At 35.9% G+C, this 23030-nt stretch overlaps 3 protein-coding genes across 5 annotated transcripts; 1 reads left to right on the plus strand and 2 right to left on the minus strand.

The window, feature by feature from the left end:
• The first annotated feature begins 200 nt into the window (after positions 1-200).
• Positions 201-13410, plus strand: LOC133285086 (3-isopropylmalate dehydratase large subunit, chloroplastic-like). 3 transcript variants are annotated; one of them, XM_061482250.1, is made up of 16 exons: positions 201-228; positions 451-794; positions 976-1104; positions 1197-1367; positions 2025-2177; positions 2287-2355; positions 2461-2577; positions 4257-4331; positions 4473-4550; positions 4666-4761; positions 7787-7836; positions 8806-8860; positions 8988-9119; positions 10928-10975; positions 11263-11421; positions 12917-13410. In XM_061482250.1, exons 2-16 carry the CDS (start codon positions 738-740, stop codon positions 13055-13057), a joined length of 1530 nt encoding a protein of 509 aa, XP_061338234.1. In that variant the 5' UTR covers positions 201-228; positions 451-737; the 3' UTR covers positions 13058-13410. The 3 variants fall into 3 exon arrangements, with proteins under 3 accessions (XP_061338234.1, XP_061338244.1, XP_061338252.1); XM_061482260.1 differs by having other exon boundaries at positions 211-228; positions 516-794; XM_061482268.1 differs by lacking the exon at positions 201-228 and having other exon boundaries at positions 738-763; positions 951-1104.
• A 704-nt stretch (positions 13411-14114) lies between these two features.
• LOC133285143 (uncharacterized) lies at positions 14115-15806 on the minus strand. Its single transcript, XM_061482321.1, has one exon. It carries the CDS (start codon positions 15804-15806, stop codon positions 14115-14117), a length of 1692 nt encoding a protein of 563 aa, XP_061338305.1.
• A 1410-nt stretch (positions 15807-17216) lies between these two features.
• LOC133285077 (nuclear transport factor 2-like) lies at positions 17217-22789 on the minus strand. Its single transcript, XM_061482238.1, has 9 exons — positions 22539-22789; positions 22301-22435; positions 21042-21348; positions 19373-19641; positions 19087-19270; positions 18755-18876; positions 18604-18669; positions 18360-18441; positions 17217-17762 (listed from the first exon to the last, which is right to left on the minus strand). The coding sequence occupies exons 1-9, from the start codon at positions 22575-22577 to the stop codon at positions 17548-17550; spliced, it is 1419 nt and encodes a 472-aa protein (XP_061338222.1). The 5' UTR covers positions 22578-22789; the 3' UTR covers positions 17217-17547.
• Positions 22790-23030: the final 241 nt, after the last annotated feature.

Raw genomic sequence — 23030 nt, forward strand, 5'->3', positions numbered from 1 at the left:
GGGTTGTCCGAGCTTATTTTATACTGACCCGCCTCAGCCCGTTATCAACCTGTTAAAAAACAATTCTGTTTCGACCCGCCTCATTTTTAGTTGATGGGGCGGATTGACCCATTAAATCGAACCTGTTTTGCAGACTGTGCATTTCTCATGTCAGGTACCTGCGTCGCTGTTTGCAAGGACCCCAAGAATTTGCAAACGGAGATGTTGAAATCCCACACGATTGAGGAGGTGGTCTTCTTTTTGCATCTTCCCCCCTCTTCTGTTATAAATTTTGGGAACTATTTAATGTTGTGCTCGATTCGTTTATTTTTTATTTTATTTTTGTAAGTGAGATGATTTTGATGTTGACGTTGCTTTCAACTTTACAAGGATAATATTATTTTTCTTTTATGATTTTAAGAGATTATCACCCTTTTAAATGCCCTTGTTTATTTTGTTACATTAACATAGGTCGAGTTAGTCGCTGGATAGCTGAGCTTCTGTTGGTTGTTTTGTGTTGTGTGTAAGAAAAACAGGCTGAGCCATCAAAAACTGTGCTCAGGATGGGTCCCACCATTTTTTGTCTCTACAGCAACAGACAAAATCAGTAAAGGAGAAAATCAAACAAATACAGTAGTTCAGGAACAAACGTAATTCAAAAGGAAGAAGAAAAAAAAAGCAAAAACAAAAGAAGAAAACTCAACTCGCTATTTTCATCAGCCGCCGAAACCTTGTTGTTCTGTTCTGCTCCATCATCAATGGCTTCCTCTATTGTTGCTCCGTCATCCACATCCTTCAATGGTTTCCCCATCAAGGTTGGTTGGTTGGTTGGTTCTTCCCTTCATTTCCACCGCTTTTACACTACCAAAACCAACACAACGAATCTCATTCTCATGTTTTTCGTGGTGCATAAACTCGTTTTTCTTCACCCCTTTTGTCCAAAGGGGTTAACTTTGCACCAACTCATGGACTTTTCTGCTTTTCCTTGTCTCTCAGAAGGATCAGGGTCTCTCTGCTTTCTGTTACAGTTCTTCTCAGCGATGCCAGAAACCGGTTTCCAGGAGAATCTGTTGTTCTGTTGCTGCACCGCAGCAATCGCAGCGCCAGCCTTCTACCACTGGATCAGTTCTGTTGCTATGTTTTTTGGTTACCCTTTTGGATTTTTGTGTTGTTTTTGAGTTCTTGTTGTTTATGGAGGCTTGTTTGATGGGTTTCAGCTGAAGACCGCCATGACCATGACTGAGAAGATATTTGCTAGAGCTTCCGAGAAGGCCCAGTTGAGCCCTGGGGATAATGTTTGGGTTAATGTTGATGTTTTGATGACACATGATGTGTGTGGCCCTGGTTCTATTGGGATTTTCAAGAGGGAGTTTGGTGAGGATGCCAAGGTAAATTGGTTTTGCTGTTACTCAATGTCTCATTTTGGAACTTTTGTTTCTGGTGCTTGTATACTTATTTAGGATTATTCATTGAGCTGCTGTGTGAAAATTCATTATATGTGATTGGATTGGATGGCTGGTGGAATTGTAGAGATCGATTTTAGGTAATTTGGAGAAGGATGAGTTGTGATAGTTGTTGAAGAGAATAGGATCAGGTTCATGTAATGGAATTTATTTGAAGAACAATGCGAATAATAGTTGATGTTTATCAAAAGTAATTATCTGCTTTCTGTTTGAGAGTTTTGTCAATTTTGAAGTCATGTGAGTGAGTGGTGCTAGTGTAATTCTTATATCTAAAAGGGGATATACAATGACAGTTTTTTCCTTTTTTCTTGGGAAGTGACTTCAAAATAAATTTGCTGGTTTAATTGTGCACTTGTTCATGTCCATGACATATATGTTTGATCCTTTTACCTTGAAAGTTGTCTGTACATAACTGCATATCGAATAGCATGTGTAGAATAATTATTTTGGGTTGACTACTTATACTTATGTGGCTCATTGAAAGATTTAGGATTGTAATTTTCTAAGATTGCTTGTCAGTCATTCTCCTTATATGCTAAGACCTAAGTTTTGTAATTTCCTGCTTGCATTGTTCCTTTGAAGGTTTGGGACCGTGAAAAGGTTGTAATAATACCTGACCACTATATATTCACAAGTGATGAACGTGCCAATCGCAATGTAGACATATTAAGAGATTTCTGCCACGAGCAGAATATCAAGTACTTTTATGATATCAAGGATCTTAGCAATTTTAAGGTATGCATTCTTTTGATTTATTCAATATTAGTTTGGTCCTTTCAATTCTTAAAGAGCATTGTAATGCACAATATCCGTGGACATTGAATGTGGGATTTTAACAATGCAGGCAAATCCAGACTACAAAGGTGTTTGCCATGTTGCTCTTGCTCAGGAAGGTCATTGTAGGCCTGGAGAGGTTTGATTAATTTAACAAGTTATTTGAAAGGATAGTCAAGTATTGTTCATTTGTTTTATAGAATTTTGGTTTCTGCTTTGCTAATCCGATTCTGGTTGTCTCCAGGTTCTCTTAGGTACTGATTCTCACACTTGTACTGCTGGAGCATTTGGTCAATTTGCTACAGGGATTGGTATTACCGATGCTGGTTTTGTGTTGGGAACAGGGAAGCTTCTGCTCAAGGTAAATGTTATGTTTCACTGAGGTCTATGATGCTGTTGTTAAGAGACTATATTTTGTTTCTTTTTGCTATGAGAACTTGAGCTCTCTGCCACTATTGTATTCTCTTATTACAGAAGATGGCTTTAAAAGTGTACCATTTAGGTCCTTTCTCTCTTTCTTCATTGTACCTATCTTTTGTACTTTTTCAGCATTTTCAGTTTTAGAGAGCATATATCACACTCATCACTGTTTTTGATCATTGTTTCATCTACATAAAAAATTAGCTAAAAACTTAGCAAAAATAAATGCAACTAAGATTCAGAATGTTTAAAAACATAGTATGACCACTCTTGCTCCTTGTCCATCCAAAGATTACATTTCTAAGCCTCCAAAATCTGATATCTATGCCTTGGGGGCCTCTGTTTTGTGTTTTTCCGGTGTACTTTCTCCCACAGTGCATTTTTCCCCCCATAGGTTTTGTTGTTCATCTCCTTTAGCCATCTCAGCACTATCTTAAGAGAAGTCACAGTAAAATACCATATCCAAATGCAAGAATAACTACATGAGAAGCAAATCATCATGTGCCAATGGCACTGCATAAAAAACAATCCCCTTACGAGCCCAACAATATAGAACATCTTGGTACCTTAAATAAAGTGGAGGTAGATCGGACCAATGGAACAAGATAGTTACAAAATAACTCCTTTGCTTGAAACAGTTCCCTTTTTGGCCAGTATTGTTGAAAATTCCTGTCCCTTTCTTTTCAGTCACTCTCAAATATCAATTGCATAATTACGTGTGAAAAGCCACCCAATTTCTATGATCTACAAATTATTTAGACCCGCTGGGATCTGGGAATAACTATGTCAAGGTCACATGTAGATAAATCTGTCTTCTGTAGTCTGTAGACAGATCTGCAATTTTCTTTTGGATGGTGGCTAGGTTTCCAACCCGAAACCAGCTATAGATACCCATAGAAGACAGGGAGAGAGAGTTCGCTAAAATTATTGGGGTCACTGATCTGACTGATTAGGCTCTATGTATCTTTATGCATAAACTAGGGTTACAACTTACAAGAGCATTGGCCCAGTACACAGCCCCAACACTTATATCATTAACACTCGTCCTCTTAAGTCTTAATACTGTAGTAGCATTTAACTGCTCCTCTGTCAGTGGGTTTTCTTTTGGGTGGGGGGAGGGAGGGACAGGGTTGCATTGTCATTTGTGAAGGCTCATACCTATAGTTTTTAATGGAAGATATGTTGTGAAATCATTATATTTTTTACCTTTTATTACCCACTCCAGCCTAAGGCTTTTTATATGGCGGTTTTAAACTCAAATAGGCTTGATTTATATTAATTTTTGCTTGTAATTTTATTTTGCTTTTATTAGCTTGGCAACCAGCTAATTTGCATTTTGTTGTTTACTTGATTCTCTCTCTCTCTTAATCTGTCTTTAATATTCTTATATTTGAAACAACATATTCTAGGTTTTTATTGTTAGCCATTTTCCATGGGCAGCTTTTATATATTACTGAGAGTTAACTACTCATTTCTAGAGAAAAAAATTGGTGATAGTGTGAGAGCAAAATAAGAGAAGCAGATATTAATGAGGATTTTCTTGAAACTTTTGGGACTAGAGCAAAGCTGGAAAAGTACCTTTTAATAATTGTTTTCTACATATATTTAATTTGAATGCAGGTGCCTCCAACTCTGAGATTTGTAATGGATGGAGAAATGCCAAATTATTTGCTTGCAAAGGATTTGATTTTGCAAGTAAGTATCCTTGATCCTGTACTTCTGTTTCTGTAGGACGTATCATAGTCATATGGTAACCATGCGTTGTCTGATTAGCTTATTTGAATGTAACAAATATAAAAATTACATCCTTACATGAATGCATGATGTACCTTACAGATTATTGGTGAAATAAGTATGGCTGGTGCAACATATAAATCTATGGAGTTTGTTGGCTCAACTGTTGAGAGTTTAAGTGTAAGTATGTTCAGCAATATGTTATGCTATGATGTAGCTCTCAATGTTTCTTCAATCTCTGAACTCTTTATTTTGATTATAAATGTTGTTTTGGCATTTTGTCCCTCTTGGGTAGATGGAAGAGCGGATGACATTGTGCAACATGGTTGTTGAAGCTGGGGGAAAGAATGGTGTTGTTCCTGCTGATAGCACTACATATAAATATCTTGAGGTTTGTGCAAATAAGCTGGTGCACTGAATTTGATGTCTTGCCTCTGAAGTTATATGTATATGTTTGCATTTTGCATTAACTTTTCTTATTTCTCTTGCTGGAATTTTTTTAATAAAAAATTGTGTTAGCATTTTGACATTATTAGAATATTTAGTAAGTATCTCATAATATCTTTGTATCTTAGAGAATAAGTCAGAGTATCATAGATGATTTCTTAGGAGTGATGTACATATTTCATTATATTTCTTAATTTTTTTCCTTATTGATTAGGAGCGGGAGTCTAGTATGTACTTGTTCAAATTGGGGTTGGTGCTTTGTATGTTGTATCATGTCATAATACACCATATCAATTTAATATCATCCTTCCATATGTAAACCCTATAATTCCAACATGGTATCAGTGTAGTATCATCTTCTGTCACTATTCGACTGTTGATATCTTTAAAATTTGGAATTCTTTTGTTTGTCAAGTAAAACAAATCATATCTGTTGGAAAACCAATCAAAGAATTTCATTATATCCTATTTTTCCTTTCTATTGGCCATGACAAATTACAACCATCAAAACTCTAGACCTATGTCATTTTCTATCTCCTCTTTTTCTCTTTTCTGCAATTGTGGGTATCAGATCTACCCTCGTCCGTGGAACTTTTCATCTCACTGCCACTGCCATCAACCCTGGTGTGTCCAAATTAGCCGGGGCCTAAAATTGCACCACCACCTGAGCTCCGACACACTGCCATGTGCTGCCTGGCTAAATCTGACCAGCCTTGCTCCTTTTGGGCATGTAAGGATGTATCTGGCAATTGCTCTGACAGCTGTTTTGCGTACTTGACTCGTCTTCTCCTCTTTATAGACCTGATCTCACCTCATCCATTTTACCACCCTTTCTCTAGCAGCCATGTCTCCTTTCATAGCTACCATCTTAGATCTGTATGTCCTATTTTTTCTAGCGTGCATGAGAGGGTGAGACGCTGTCTTTCTTTCACCTTTGTTGTTAAGAGAAAAGGATATGAAGACGAGAGAAGAAAGGAGAGAAGCCATTAAAGTGTTTCTGAAGATCTTATTCACTAACTAAAAGAGATACACAGAGAGAGCTCTATTTATAGAGCTGGAAGCTTACTCAGCAATTAATAACAGCTCGTGACAGCCTGTAACACACTAACCAATCATAGAACTAATCAGGTGTAGCACACACCTTGATATAACGAATACAACAGTAGACAGATACAGATAATAAACTAATCCACAAAGCATTTTATATGCTAATATGCCCCCTCAAACTCATGAGTTGTGGAGATGAAGAATATCCAGAACTCTGAGTTTGTTTCTCAGCTCAGCAAATCTGGGTGCAGACAATGGCTTGGTGAGGGTGTCAGCAAGCTGGAGGGAAGCAGAAACAGGAGATACCACAAGATCTTTTGATAACACACGCTCTCTGACAAAGAAAATGTCCAGCTCCATGTGCTTAGTACGGGAATGCAGAACAGGATTATGAGACAAAGCAACAGTGTTGAGATTGTCACAATAAATCTGAGGAGTAGCCAACGAGATGTGAAGCTCACGAAGACGGGACTGAATCCATAAAATTTCTGCAGAAGCAATGGCTAAGCTCCTGTATTCATCCTCAGTATTGGATCTGGCTACCAGTGTCTGCTTTTTGGACCACCATGACACTAAGTTTGGACCAAGAAAGAGACAAGCACCGGATGTAGACTTGCGATCATCTGGATCAGTTGCCCAATCAGCATCACAACATGCTGTCAAAGAGAGAGGACAGTGGGTAGATGCTAGCTGAAGCAAGAGCCCATATGAAACAGTCCCCTGAAGGTACCTTAGGATGCGTTTAACAACATTCCAATGGTCAAGTAAAGGCTGAGACATGAACTGGCACACCTTGTTGACAGCAAAGCTGAGTAATTGTCGCATATTGTAATGCACCCACAATGGATCTGTAGTGGTTGAGCCATGCTTGGTCAACTTGCAACTAGTAGCCATAGGTGAGGCAATACTCTTAGCATCTGACATATTTGTTCTAGCCAAAAGATCTCAAATGTATTTTGATTGAGATAGAAATATAGAACCAGTAGGATGTCTTTTAACTTCTATTCCCAGGAAGTATTCTAAGTCACCAAGATCTTTAAGTGCAAATCTTGAATTTAAGGCAGTGATCAGGTTCTGAATAAAGGGAGTGTCATTGCATGTAACAATGATATCATCAACATATATCAAGACATAGATACATCTGTTAGCACCATGAAAAATGAAAAGAGAAGGGTCACAACTGCTAGACCGAAAACCAAGAGTAATCAGCGCCTGTTTTAACTTGTCAAACCAAGCTCTAGGGGCTTGTTTAAGGCCATATAGAGCCTTATGCAGCTTACACACAAGAGTTTTATCAGCAGCCTCAAATCCTGGAGGTTGTTGCATGTAGACATCTTCAATTAGGTCCCCATTGAGAAAGGCATTATTGACATCGAATTGCCTTAATGACCAGCCAAAAGTAAGGGCAAGAGTGAGCGTAATTCTCACTGTTACAGGTCTAACAACAAGAGAGAAGGTTTCTGTATAATCAAAACCTTCCTGTTGATGAAATCCTTTTGCCACAGGGCGAGCCATATACTTATTGATGGTCCCATCTGGATTCTCCTTCACTTTAAATACCCACTTGCACCCAATAGCCTTCCTATGAGATGGAAGAGGAACTAGAGTCCAAGTGTGGTTAGTTTTTAAAGCATGAAGATTCAAATTTTGTCAGGTTCTATTATCATCACAAGGGTGTCTAGTATTCTATCTTGGGTAGTCTTACTTAGTATTTAGTAGTGCCTATATTGTGTTTTTCTTTTTCATCCTATTGGTTTCGGATAGTTAATCTTGCCTGCTGAATATGCCATCTCATGAAGTGTTGCTGTGTTGACATAGTGGCTTTGTTTGTGTGATTCACCATGAATGGTGCTTTCCCTTTGTATATTGTGCCCATGTCTTGGCCAGCATCGATTTTAATGTTGTTTCCATTTCTTTTGCAGGGTAAGACATCTGTGGCATATGAACCAGTTTATAGTGACCAGCAAGCAAGGTAGTTATAGTTTTCAAATTTCTTCTTGTTTTCCCCCTATTATATTCAATGTTTAGGAAAAGTCAATGCTCCATGTATCACCTCTTATATAAAATGCCATAATGCTAGTAGAAATAGATGCTGACAAATATTTGTCATCGAGGAAAGACCCTTTGGTGTCGCTTGTAATTATTAAATTTTCAATGTGGGTATAGTATAATTGCAGTTTTTGTTACTCAAATTCTCTCATCATTAATCAACTAAAAAAAACTTAAACGAATATCAAGAAGGAATCTATATTTGCTAGCCATTCATGGGAGAAACAGCTTGGGTAGCATGTTGACTTTGGGGATTATATAATGAAAATATTCCATTTTGTCAGGATGGTATGGTACTCATGAAGAAAGTATAACATAGACCATTTACTTACCCTTCTCTTTTGGTGTGTTAGAGAAGTAATATATAGAACCATTAAAGTGGGTCTTACTTAACAGATTGAGCTTTTGGGTAAAATTAGTTCTTTATACGAGCCTCCGTGACCAAGTGGTAACAAAATTGATCATCATCGCCCTCCTTTCTATTAATAAATAATTAAATATTGTAGAGTATCTTAGAATAGGTAGGCTGGACCTATGCATTGTCTACCCTTCAAATCCAATGGTCTATTGCGTGAGGGCGTGTTAGCTGCTTCATGGTCATGATGATATATTGAACATAGCTTGCTTCAAAGATCAAGTTACAATTATCTCCTTGGATTGTCATGTTGCATATGATTTCAATTTATCAAACCAAGCTTATCTGCATGATTTTTGTTTGTTACCAAAATTAGATTTTAGCATACATCTCTTATACATTTATCACGGCGAAGGAACACAATGTCTGCGATGCTTATAGTGGAGAAAAACTGGATGTTACAACTGAAATATTAAGATCCATTGGTAATCAGTTTTGTCCATTACTAATATTTATTTATTTATTTTTGGCATTTAGATTTCTTTCTGAATATAGATTTGATGTCTCAAAATTGGAGCCTCTGGTGGCCAAGGTTTGTCCTTTAATTGCATTTCTAGTGAGGTTTTATTCTGTGTTTAATTTTCAAGCAGCTATATGTTGTTATTATCTGATGCTGCCACTATGTTTTACAGCTAATATAATGCTTATAATTGTTGCAGCCTCATTCTCCAGATAACCGTTCTTTGGCAAGAGAGTGCAAGGATGTGAAAATTGACAGAGTATATATAGGATCTTGTACAGGTGGAAAAACCGAGGATTTCATGGCTGCAGCAAAAGTTTTTCTAGCATCAGTAAGCATCATCTTTTTATAATCTTATAAAAGATGTTGGACTTTAGTTTTGTTAAGATTATTGGCAGCTTTTCTGGCTGAGTCTTACGACTTCTTTACTATATTTATGTAACCTTACAAGGTTAAATTTACTGCAACATTTGAGTTAGTGTTGCATGACCAATGCTTATCTCAAAATGTGTAAGCCTGGTCTGCATGTTTTCTTGTGTGGTATTTGTTGTAACAGTCCCACATTTGTAATCGCTGTAATTATTGTAAATTATAGTTATTAGGATGGGTCATTAGTTGCCATAGGTCGAGCCTTATTTTAGGAAAGTAATATTTTAGTATAGCCTATATATTGTAAGGTATTGTACAATCTCTGTGTCTTTGATCATGTGGCACCCCTTTCAATAGCATTTAGCGGTGCATTTGGTCGCCATTCAGCCCGCCGTTGGTGTCATTCATCACGTCTCAGCCTTCTCTATCCATATCTACCCTCACTTGGTCTAATCGGTATGTATGGCTGGTCCTTCTTCCAACAAGGGGTGGCACATGGCTGATACACCTGGCTCATACCCACTACCATTATGTTCGACATAGAGAGCCCCATTACTTTATATGTCATGAATCAATTTTCTCAAAAGCTTAAGTTGTTAGGTAAAGCCACCTAAATGGCTTTATATTACATCTCTAACACATCTCCTTAGGCAAGAGCTCTTTAGGTTTGAAGCGTAGACAATGCATAGGCCACCCACCTTGTGCTAGAATTCAATTTTTTATTAGCTCTAAACCACTTGGTTATAGAGGCTTGGGTAACTTGTCATGAACCAATATCATAGGTTAGTTGGTAAGTTGACATACGTCTAGGTCTAGAATATATTGTTATTGTTGTTAGCAAATTCATGCATGATCCAAGGGTGAGACACAGACAATGGATGAAATTGTATAGTATCTCAAGGCTAAACTTGGCAGAGGATCTTTGTTCCGAAAGGGTGGAAATCAATCATGGTAGTATATACAAATGCCAATTATGTTGAGTCAGTTATTGATAGGAGGTCAACCTCTGGTTACTGTATGTTCTTGGTTTGAAATTTAGTGACTTTGAGGAGTAAGAAACAAAATATCACTCGATCAAGTGTAGAGGCTGAGTTTGAGCTAGGGAAGAAAAGAAGTTGGCGAGCTACTATGGATGAAGATTATATTGGATGACCTTAATATTAAAGTATGAAATTTCTATGAAGTTGTTTTGTGACAACAAATCAGCCATTAACATTACTCATAATCCGGTTCAGCATAAAAGGACAAAACATATTGAGATAGATTGACATTTTATAAAGTAGAAATTGGATAATGGGTTGATCGCCAAAACATATGTTTCTTTAGGGGTTCAGTTGGTGGATGTGTTAACTAAAGGACTTACTACATAGAAATTTCAGGATCTTAGTGGCAAGTTGGGAATGATAGATATTCAATCATCAGCTTGAAGGGGAGTTTTGTAACATCCCACTTCAGTTACATTTGTAATCATTATAATTGATGTAAATTATTTTATTATTATGATGGGTCATCAGTTGAGGTAGATTGAATCTTATTTTAGGAAAGTAATTATTTAATTTAGCTTATATACTGTATTGTATTGTACAGTTTTTTAATCAATTTAGAAATAATATTCAGTCTGTATTCATTCAAGTGTATTTCATCTAGCATTGTAGCATTTACTCCGTTTTATGGAATGTACTATGCTTTTTATGACATATTTGATTCTATATCTCCTGCTAATCTTGCAACTGTTTGCCCTAATGAAGAACTTGATATCTGCACCTGCAGGCTAAAAAGGTCAAAGTTCCCACATTTCTTGTGCCTGCAACACAGAAGGTCTGAACATATTTTAATATTTATATATCTTTGTATCAGTTAATTTACAGTTATTGAAGTTAGAATATCTAGAGGATATCTCACAATATCATGATTATATGTTATAGAATAGTTCAGAGTATCTTAGATGATCTCTTAGAAATAATTTCCATATTTGTTTATATTCCATGATTTGTTTCCTTATTGAACTAGGATTAGGAGTTTTTCATTAACATAAATAAAATTTGGTGCTTTGTCTTTTGTACAGATGAATGCTTTCTAACATATCTCTGTAAATGGAATTTCAGGTATGGATGGACATGTATAGCATCCCAGTCCCTGGATCTGGTGGTAAGACTTGCTCACAGATATTTGAAGAAGCTGGGTGTGACACACCTGCTAGTCCTACTTGTGGTGCTTGTATGGGTGGCCCTAGAGATACTCATGCACGCTTGAATGAACCTCAGGCAAGTTCCTTGCTTTCTGTCTGAGCATCTTGTAATGTACAATTATAAAAGTAGCTCAAATTCCATCTTGTAATATACATTGAAAGTAACTGCTAATATTGGCATTGACATGTTAACATCAAAAAAATAACTTTATCCCAAACTAGTTGGGGTCAGTGGAAAGATAATCTGATTACATCAGGAAATTTGTTCATTCCTACATAGTTGTATGACATTATAAAGAACCAATTCAACCCAAAACCTTAAGGTATTGGGTGAAGGCTTTTTTAATGGTTTATATTATTCTCTAACACACCCCCTCACGTAAGAGTCATTTGGGCTTGAAACGTAGATATTGCATAGGCTCATTTTTTGTTTATTTTTGGTTTTACCTTATGCTTATTTAATTCCACAAGTAGGGAGCGGGGAGGATCGAATTCGTGACCTTATGGTCACTGAAGCTCTGATACCATATAAAGAACCACTTCAACCAAAAAAACCTTAAGATATTATTCCCTAACACACCCCCTCACGCAAGAGCCCTTTGGGTTTGGAGCGTGGATATTGCACAGGCCCAATTTTTGGTTTATCTTGTGCTTATTTAATTTCACTAGAAAATGGGAGCTCTGAGGATCGAATTCGTGACCTTATAGTCACTAAAGCTTTGATACCATGTAAAGAACTAATTCAACCCAAAACCTTAAGATGTTGAGTGAATGTTTTTTTAATGGTTTATATTATTATCTAACAGACATGAAATGGAATGGTTTATATTTAAGAAAACTAGTTGAATCTTTTAAGTGATGAAAACCATCAGCAAGTGAAAGCAACCTTTTCTTTGTAATTAATAAGAGTTGTGGTGCCCTTCTTAATGTCTCACTTGGGTAGCTATTTTAACATATTATAATTTGTATTTGTAATTTTATACTTCATTGGTAGTTAATTTAAAAACAGAATTCTGTAAAAGAAAATTAAATTCCTAAGAAGTAGGAAGTGGTTTCTGCTTGGACATAAGGAAAAAGGGTTGGGTGAGAATGGAGTTAGCAGTGTAGATGGTTATCTAATAAATTTTATTAATAAAGTGAAAGACCATGGGGAGTGTGCTCTTTTTATAATATTATGGGATGCAATCATTGTCTTGGTAGGTCAATAGATTTTTTTAGAATATAAAGATGTATGGTTCTGAATGTTGAAGCATGCAGCATTCTTATTATTTAATACATGGTGAATGGCTCCTTCCCTGCCATATGATTGTTTTTATAAGAAATGGATCCTCTCGAGTGACATGAGATAACATGAGAGGATATTAGTCGTCCACGTACAAATCAACGGTGATAAGAGAAACCATCAGGATAAAGGGTAAGAAAATAATTTGTATCTGGACGGCTGATACCCTCTCACTTGACCTCATGTCACATAAGAGAAGATTCATTCCAGTATTTATATGCTTTCTACACAAGGGATGAGATTGTGAGTATGAATAATTAACTCAAATGCTAATGGGGTGGTTGTGCAGGTTTGTGTTTCAACTACAAATAGGAACTTCCCTGGCCGAATGGGGCACAAGGAAGGTCAAATATATTTGGCTTCCCCATATACAGCTGCAGCATCTGCATTGACTGGTCATGTTACTGATCCAAGAGAGTTCTTGCTCTAGCTTGTTATTTCAAAAACCCCATTGTATGAGCGCTTTTTTGGTGTTCCGGGAGCACCATACTCCCTCCTAAAAATAGAAAAAGAAAGGGATAAGAGGAAATTATTAAAAAAGGGAGGGATTTAAATAAAATCACTTTTTTTCATTTTGGAAAAAGGGGAGTACCCACACGGACCACAATAAAAAAAATCCCCGTTGTATCATATATATACCTTAAGATAAAACTGTAAGCTATTAAAGTTGTGACCAATGTATCTGTATTTTTGTTCCATGAATAAATTCTCTGTGACTTTTAATGAATTGGTGCTCACTGTATTATTCACTGTCTTGTATTAAATGTTACTGCAGTAAGACAATTGAGGTAATTTGTTTTGTTACTTGCAGAAGTTGTTCTATTTATTTAGTTCTTGCTTGCAATTTTTCCTTCATACGTTTAACATTGCTATTTGATGACGAAATAGTGGAGTGCACGTTGCTTTGTTATATATATGAGTTTTTCTTAACACTCTTAAAAATATTCATCTTACTAATTAATACACTTAAAAAAAAAATTACAATCACAAAAAATATTGTACATTTTATTGCATAAATTGACAAAAATCTATCTTACCCGTAAATCAATTCATCACAAATAGTTAAGTTGTACAAATACAATTAAGCAAAGCTCTATTTCAGTAGCTCAAATCAATTCAAATATGAAGTTTATTAATTTTTAACAGAATTTAATGAATAACCAAAAAATGTAATATACTTTTTAACCAGCTTTACATGAGAGTGAAATGAATGAATATCATGAATTTCTTTTATCAATGAATTTTTTTTTCTTATTGTAACATAATGTGTTCTATTGCCATAAGCAAGCCAAGATATAATTTGGAAATGGAATCTGAAATTCGTTGGAAAAACAAAAGATTATATTAAAAAATAAAGAATTAGGTTAAAATGCAAAAAAAATGAAGCAAATACTGAGTTTAGTCCATTCCCACTTAACATTCTCAATCTTCACGTTCAACTGGACATGCATGCATCCAAGTGATGGAACTCAATCTGCGTCCTCTTTTCATAGGAAGCTTTCATTGTCCACCGTCCGAGACCGGCGGTGCCGGTCCTTCTTTCTGTCACCGCCACAAACGATGGAGCATTCAACACCACAAATAACACTAAAGCAAGAGAACAAGCCATTTCCTTTGCCACCATCTGTGTGCCTACGTGAATGCTTCCCTTTCTTGTTGGACGCCGGCAAGGTTGAAATCTCGCTGCCATCATACACCGGTGGTAGCTCTGTCTGCCACCTTTCCACCTTAGGCTGCAAACCTTCCACGCTTTCATCCAAGCTCCACCCTCCCACGGTGGAATTCTCCCCCTCCTCCACCACCGGCTGTCTTGCCATGGCCGCTGCCACCTCTGAAGCTGATGGACCTAGCTCGGAGTCCGTCATGACAGGACGATGACCCATATTTGACCTATATGGAGTGCCATATTCCAAATCTGCGTTTCCCTTTGCGAAGGGGAACACATGCAATGGAGTGGCTCTCACTCCATCTTTATGTATATAATTATTATGCAATGGAGTAGCTCTCACTTGGTCTTTATGTCTATAAGTAGTATGCAATGGAGTGCCTCTTACTTCATCTTTATGAATATAAGTATTGTGCAATGGAGTTGCTCTTACTTCATCTTTATGCATATAAGTAGTATGCAATGGTGTGGCTCTCACTTCATCTTTATGCATATAAGTAGTATGCAATGGTGTGACTCTCACATCATCTTTATGCACATAAGTAGTATGCAATGGTGTGGCTCTCACATCATCCGTATGAACATAAGTGTTATGCAATGGAGTTGCTCTCACTTCATTTTTATGTATATAAGTACTATGTAACGGAGTGGCCCTCACTCCATTTTTATGCAATGGAGTGTTTTGAAACTGTGGCTTTGGTGACGCCTTAACTTCATAATCAACTTGTTGCATGGCGTTGGAATGGCTTGATGAACCTTGAGCCATCAAGTTTTTATTTTTTTTCTCTAATTTATCCTTCTTTGGGGTTGCATTGACATTTGAGCCACTCAATTTGGAGCTACCCTTTTTCTTTTTGCTATTTGTGCTTACTTCAGAAGGGGTAACTACGGAACTTGCTTTGCCCTTTTTAGCTTTGACTCGCAGCTCGTGAGCCACAGCTTCCGAGCCGATCATTGAGCTTGTGTCACTCTTCGTGCGTCGAAGCTCCGGCTTGGCTTCATGGCTGAGCTGACTTTGATGATCATGAGAATATCCAATGGCTGGGGTGTTGTCATGTGTGTAGAGAGGCATGCTCCGCATGGAGCTATCAATTATCGCCACACCAACATTTAAAATCCCTTTTGGGCGACCTGAGGGCCGTCGAACTTGGAGCCCCACAAACTGCAAACCCACGGGTTTTTGGTAAGGTCGCGATGATGGTGGTGGAAGGATGTCGCTGGCAAGGACATTGGTTGTGCCCACATGGATGTCCTTAAACCAATGAATGGCATAGATATCAATGAAAATTGTGGATGTGTCGTCATACAAGAAGTCCTCATCAACTCGGAAGACAAATTTATCATTCCAAGTCGGGTTATTGCCGCCTTCGGAATCAACTCGGGTGGATAGCTTACGGTCTGGGTCAATCCATGCAACTGCATAGGTCCTCATGGATCGGCCCACCAAAGTCAAGTCTTGTGCGGATATGACATTGAGTTCCAAGAGTTGGTAACATGCTAAAATGTTAGACATGTTACTATTGTTAATGATGATGATGAAATTGCATGAAAATGAGAGAAACGGAAATGCGAGCTTTGAATTGGAGAGCTTGAAATTATTGTTGTTTGAGCTAGTGATAATGAAATTGCAACCAGAAGAGGGAATAATGAAAACGAAAGAATTTGTGCTAGATCTTTGTTATTTATGCTTTAATGCCTTTATGAGCATTGGAAAGAAGGAAAGGGTTTGGTGAGTGCGTTTCATGAAGACGGAGAAGAGAGGGAAATAAGGCATTTTGATGATGAAGAGAGAATAATTTTGCAATAAAGACAACGAATCAAAAGGAGGATTGAATAGTTTTCAACCCTTAATTTAGTCCCTTATTTTCGGTGATGATATGGAAAATTCTGTTTCTTTTGATTTCAGTCTATGTTAGGATTTTTTGTTGGTAATTAAAGCTATGTTGCAAGACTTGCAACTGTGTCAATACAAAGCATACATACATACCTATTTTAGAATGTCACAAGTTTCCGAGACTTAGTTAGGGTTTATAATCTTTGTGTAATTCTGATATATATAGTAAACATCACTATGTACAGCTATGGATTTACTAAATAGAGAGCTCCATAAAATGACGACATTTTAAGCTGAAATGTACCTGAAAATATAACAGTTTTGATTTATCTAGGCTAATATAAAATGTACCTTAATTAAGTCCTACTATTATATATTAATGCTTAATTGTTATAATTTATGGATGCATTAGGAGAGAGATTTAAGATCTTCTTAAGGAATTTGAGCTTCTATTTTTTAGAATAACTGCGTTATTGGTTTTGATAAATTTTGAGAGAAATATATATATATATATATATATATATGTGTGTGTGTGTGTTTTTTTCATTTCAATACCTTTTTTTTTTAATAAAATTTGAATTATAAACTGTTTTGAATATAAATAAATTAATCCAAACACAGTTCTCTTTCGACCTTGCATATCATGCGTCTGGATTATATAATTCAAAACATTGTTAACTTTTCAATGTTGATTATTTATTTTAGTAAATAAAAAAAATATAATAACACAAATGGATTTTTTTTTTATAATTTTATATTAGAAGTAAATTTAACTTCTGTAAATAACAACCCAAATTAGTTCTAAAAAAATTTAGAAGATCATATACCAAATTATCAATAAATTCTTTTATAGTAAATGTTAAAAATGACCTTGCTAAAAATAAATAGCTGACCAATCATTTTTCTAATGATGCACTGCAAACAAACTAATTCTGACATTATAAAAGTGCAGCAATTTTGAATTTTGAAACAACTCCAACTCCAATAAAGCTTATAATTACTAACTGAGCATGTATGTATCTACAAATTACTTTAATTTTAAAAATCAAAGCGTGGGCAATGTATTAACAAAGAAATTGACCCACCAATTACATTTAAGCAAATAGTATCAAACTCTGAAGTACTGTTAACAAAAAATAACAACTAGATTTTAAATTTCAACGGGGGAGTAAACAAATGCCAGATGTTCTAAACACATTTCCAGCTAAACATAAAATTCCTGGAGAAACAAATGAAACAAGAAGCCTGTAGAACAAAATTTATCAGAAACCAAAATATCTCATTCATATTCCCTGAATTGAACATCTTAATTTAATACTTCAAAATTATCAATATTTGGTTTAATCTATTGAAATTGACTATTGGGAGCTGAAATATCTGGACCCAAAATTGGATTCTCTTGCTAAAATATTTTGTTGACTCAGGAAGACTCAGCCAGATTCTGTCCATTTCTTTGTACTTGATGCCCTGAATATCCCCTCTCTTGCCGTGGACTTGGTCTATAGAAACCATTTCCTCTGGGTTTGTTATACTCCCTATCACCACCATCATGGCCACTTCCCCTGCCAAAACTCCTTGAACTGAAACGCCCTCTTGGTGCCTCTGATTGATAGCTACCCCTGCCTCTACCCCGTCCTGTTGATAATACAGTGAAAAACAAGTGTGACAAACAAAACAAACCTGAATAAATGGCTTATAAACAGTTGAATTATGCAGAGAAAAACATGGAGATTTTTGGGAAAAAAAAAGGGGTCACTCATCTGTAGCATAGTCAGTGTCAGCGTCATTATTGATGCACCATAGCAGGTCAGATAGTGTAGACAAAGATCATTTTGAATAGTTTATGATACATAATTAAATGAAGCATGAGGTTAGTTAAATAAAAAATATAACATTTTTTCATCCATATTTCACATGGAAAAGCCACTAAACATTGAAACACAATTAGAACTTGAAGCTATCACATCACCGTAAACCTAATGGGATCCTTATACAAAATTTAGCATATTGAAGCTTAATCTGTAATTGTTCAAAAATGAATGTCACATGAGAATCCACTACTAGTCCCATCAACTCATCCCTCAGTTTTCCAAATTGGCAATACAGATTCATTGTTTTACCACATCTATTTGTCACAAACAGGAGTCAGGGACATTCATGATGAAAATTTTTTGAGAAAAAGAAAAGAAAAGACAGAAGCAAAGTTCAAAATAATAATAGAAAAAGACATACTTCCTCCTCGAGAAGGGATGTTACTGTTTGGTCTCCGCTCTTCAATGTATACTTGTCTTCCTGCTATCTCAACAGATCCAGCCTGCCAAACATACAATACAAACATGACTCTAGTTCGTTATGACCATGTAGTACATTTGATTTTAGTTAGTTCTCTTCGTTCTGGGTTGCAAAGTGGCATTACTATATCATAATTGATGAGTAATACATATCTCAAACTAATCATTTAAAACCAAATCCAAACCTTGACTGCATTATGAACGCCTGTCATATCTTCAAATTCAACAAATGCGTAACAAACTCCAACGTCCTGGATATAAGTGAAAATTATAGATTCATAATGGGATATAAATGTACTAATATTAATATAGTTATTTGAAGGTGTAAAGTCAAACCTTGCGACTTCTTATGACAACACCATCTGGCCTGATTCTACCAAAATTCTTGAATTCATCTTCAATTTCAGAAGGAGACACTGTAGGTGACAAGTTTCTCACATAAACAGATTTTATTTCATCTGAAAGCATTCCCAAGCAAATCAAGATCAGTGGCAGTGACCAATGAATATGTGACAAATACTATACATAACACTTTTAAGGATTCTTTCAAACAAATTAGTTTATTATGCAATGAGCCATGAAAATGTGCTCAATACCAGAAAGTAAATATAAGTAATAAATAAAGGAACCAAATAATTAATCAATTCTCAACAAACACACACAGTAACCTTCATCTTCTGTTGCAGGAAGCTCCTCCACTATATCATACTCAGACCTTTCAAATGCATTTGCCGAAGCAGTTGTTTGCTGACTACTAGTCTGTGGAGCATGGTCCCATTCCGAAGGGTACACATTCTTATGAGAAGGCAGAGACGATACAGATGGAGTGGATTGTCCTTTAGCAACTCGTAACTTCCAACGAACAGCCCATAACATGGTCAGTACTAAAGTCATAATTGAATACCAAAAGAAAAAGTTTTGTGGAAATTAATAGAATGGTTAGTTAGCACATACAATGGAGGCATAAGTGTGCTTTGTTGGCTCCCCAGCAGGTTCATCAGAAGCAGGTACATGGTCTTGCACTGCATTCACTGAAGATTGAAGGGAACCATTTGACTCTTCAACAGTGTTATCCTCCCTCATATGTTCAGAATCAGGGCCTTGATGCATTCGTTGCTCTGAAAATCCATAATTGTCGACTACACCATTTTCTTTGACCTCATTTGTAGTTGTAGCAACAAACTCCCTAGCCTGGATATCTCCACCCAGCAGGTAGTTGGACACTGTAAAATCCATGGCTCTCAATTAATTAAGAGTTAAAGCATTACAGCATCCAGAATCAGTTGAAGCCAAATTGGTTATTTATCTAAATTTCTCAGAAGTAAAAGTTGTTTTATTTATTTCAAAGATATAAAACATTGATCATTGTTAAATCAATAAGGTTTGTCATTAGGACAACTTCCAACTTTACACAATCATTCTATAAAGTAACACTATAACAAAGCACTCGCAACCACAATCTGCATATGGATCTAGGGTTAAGGTTACAACTATTTAATTTCAAGTGCTTGAAATCCATATCCAGATTTATCATTCTACATCTGAGAAAGCTTCAGTTTGTAAGCAGAAAGGATGCAGTTTTTTAAACCAATTTGAGGCAACTGGTGTTTTCTATGTGTTGTCAATGTGCTAATAATGGGTGGTGGCAGTCAACAACTGATAATGATGTAGCAAACACAATTAATGACAAACAAACATGGTATCTGTATAAGCGGCTGAAAAAGATCAGCAGTACCAACAGCAGTTTATAAAAGGGAAAAAAGTTTATGAACTTAACATAGGATTTTTAATTGAACAGGACCGGAATTTAGAAAATTTCTGAGGAAAACAGATGAGAATTTTATTGATAGGGGTAGAAAGAATGATTACAGCAGCTAATACCTAGGAGTTTGAGAGCCTGGTCTCTCCCCACACATTCAATTCTTTTCCCTCGGTGATCTCTTTTCTCTGCCTTGCTTTTCCTTACATCATAACTAAATATTTAGAGAAAAATCATCCAATATTAGGAAATCCTAACTGCTGTATCTAACACTATCCTTTAATATCAAGTAACTTAAATCTAACATATCTAACAATATCAATTAATATCAAGTAACTTAGTCTACTATATCTAATAATATCAATTAATATTATGTAACTCTATCTAATATATATAACAATATCAATTAATATCAAGTAACTCTGTCTACTATATCTAATAATATCAATTAATATTACGTAACTCTATCTAATATATATAACAATATCAATCAAACCTAACTACTATTACTAATAGGGCCTGGCCCATCCTTATTTCTTCTCACATTCACCTTCCTAATTGGCGGCCCACTACTAAAAGATTTTCTGACTAAAATAATTAATAATATATGAACTACAAATTCTCTGAAACTAGAAGAGTACTAAAGAACACATAACTAAGAGTCTCTCACAGACACCAAACAAGATCAGTACCATAATTCACATAAAAGAACAGGTAACACCTGGGGATAGATACATAGTCACAATGACATAACTTCAGAGTTATATCAAGAGAAACAACGTATTACATTTTCTTTATTTTTTAACTGCAACAGGTGGTAATTTTTTAATTCAGGTACAAGAACACAAGCTGACACAGAATTACCTGGCTTATTGATTATGCTCTGAGCATTAACTTTCGAATCAAGATTGCTCTGAGCTAGCAAGACCGCTTGGTGGTGGGGAACTGGATCCTCTTCAACAAAGTGAAAAATATCATTGAGCACAAAAAAGCCTTTTTCTTGGGGTGCCAGGAAGAATGTCTGCATAAATTTCCTCCTTGGGTTGTAGTCCTTAATTTGTACACATCCAGAAACCATCACAAGAACACCACCGCTCCAAGATTCCAGAGATTGTGCTGTCTTGATTTCAATTCCAGTATAACTGAGTGACATAACCAGTTGATGGATTTGCTGCCCACAGAGAAATTTCTTTAATTCTGGGGGGAAATAAGAAGTTTACTATAGTTGTACGTGCATAAACTAGTCCCTTAAATCTATTAAGGAGGTATTAAAATGTAAGGAATCTAAATCAGCTGAGAGAATAACTTATTGTCTTAACTCTGACAAATAAAGTTTTTAATAGAATGCAAAGAGGGTACAAGTACCATCTAAAGATTATAGACTAGAAGCAACCGGGACAGAGTGAATTCATATTCCAAATACTTAGTTTATCATAGTAGTTAGAATCACATTATTCATGAATTGAATCCCATGGTTCAATATGATTTGGCATGCGTGTAATTCGTATCATCATCATGTGATGAATCGGAGATAACTTCAAATTGTGCTGATACATGCATGAATTGGTGCAATTCCATATCACCAACAGTTTGATAATTTTTTCTTTTTTTCTTTTCTATCATCAATTCTCAAAAGAAATCGGAAAGTCAAATAAACTTAAATTTACTAAATGAAAAGGAACTAAAAGAGACTGAATGCACCCTATTTAATTATCCCGTTGACCTATTTTCATTCTTTTGGTACAAGGACTTCACACAATCACTCACTCACTCACTCACTATATATCCTATTTGGCTATTCCATTGCTCTGTTTTCATTTTTTCTAAAACAGAGGTTTCACACATTTACTCACTCACTCACTCACTCACTCTATATGCACCCTGTTGAAAGTTGAAACTTCTCAATCAAAAGAATTCTTTTTCCCACCATAATTTGACATATCATTCCTTTTAGTCAATATAATACTAAGAAGCACGCTACAAAATATACCAACTTATTAACAGTCCTATTCATATTTCATATCCAATTCAGGTCACAAAAAAGTAAAATAAAATAAATCAGTAATCTCAAACCACAAAAAAAAAAAAAAACACAATTGTATTAATCTAAATTGAGAAATTACAAGCATTGCAGTGGCAGTCTCCCTAGCGTTGCCATCAATACGGAGCATAGTGCTAGCATCAGAATAAAACTGGTGCACGAATTCCGGTTGATTCTGAAGCACCTGATAATACTGCCCCACGAAGTAGGTCCCAACCTGAAATAACAAATGAACCAAAACCCAAAAGTCACACAGAGATTATTTGAGATAAAAAAAAAAGCACATAGATTTTGATTCAAAAGAGAGAAGAAAGAAGAACCTGAGCTGCACTGAAGGGAATGGGAAAGGGTGTGGCCATTGAAGGAAAAGGAAAAAGAAAAAGAAAAAGAAAAACCCTTTTTTTAAACCCTAACACCAATTCAGATCCGCAATGGCCACTTTTTAAGATCTACACATCAGATTACAGTTTACAAAGAGAGAGAGAGATATCTGAGAGAGGTTTTAGAAAGAAAGAGAGAGAAAGGGGAAAAGATTTGGTTTTGTTGTTTTGTTTGTGTTTGGCTCTGAAGATGAAGCTGCTCCTGTGCTTTGCCGTGGCCCGTGTGCCCCTTTTCTCCAATAAGCTCCACTCACTCAATTTCAAATTTATAAATAATGGAAAAAAATGTATTATAAAGAGAGAGATAAATATAAATTAGGGAGGAGAAAGTATGGAGAATTTTTTTAATTTAAATTTTAAATAAGACACAGTATTTATCTCTATCTTTCTCTTAAAATGATCTAATTTTGTGTCATTTAAAAAGATATATAC

Source organism: Gastrolobium bilobum, unplaced genomic scaffold, assembly GCF_033153095.1.
Source record: "Gastrolobium bilobum isolate Gb01-03AN ecotype WA unplaced genomic scaffold, APGP_CSIRO_Gbil_v1 utg10291, whole genome shotgun sequence".
In the NCBI taxonomy this organism is placed as follows: Eukaryota; Viridiplantae; Streptophyta; class Magnoliopsida; order Fabales; family Fabaceae; genus Gastrolobium; species Gastrolobium bilobum.

Coding starts and splice junctions, on each gene's coding strand:
- LOC133285077 (XM_061482238.1), bottom strand. CDS start 22,577: ATGGCCACACCCTTTCCCATTCCCTTCAGTGCAGCTCAG. Junction 19,271..19,372: donor AGCACACTTATGCCTCCATT/GTATGTGCTAAC, acceptor GTTCGTTGGAAG/TTACGAGTTGCTAAAGGACA. Junction 18,877..19,086: donor TCCTGCAACAGAAGATGAAG/GTTACTGTGTGT, acceptor GAATGCTTTCAG/ATGAAATAAAATCTGTTTAT.
- LOC133285086 (XM_061482250.1), top strand. CDS start 738: ATGGCTTCCTCTATTGTTGCTCCGTCATCCACATCCTTCAATGGTTTC. Junction 4,551..4,665: donor CAACTGTTGAGAGTTTAAGT/GTAAGTATGTTC, acceptor CCTCTTGGGTAG/ATGGAAGAGCGGATGACATT. Junction 11,422..12,916: donor CACGCTTGAATGAACCTCAG/GCAAGTTCCTTG, acceptor GTGGTTGTGCAG/GTTTGTGTTTCAACTACAAA.
- LOC133285143 (XM_061482321.1), bottom strand. CDS start 15,806: ATGTCTAACATTTTAGCATGTTACCAACTCTTGGAACTCAATGTCATA.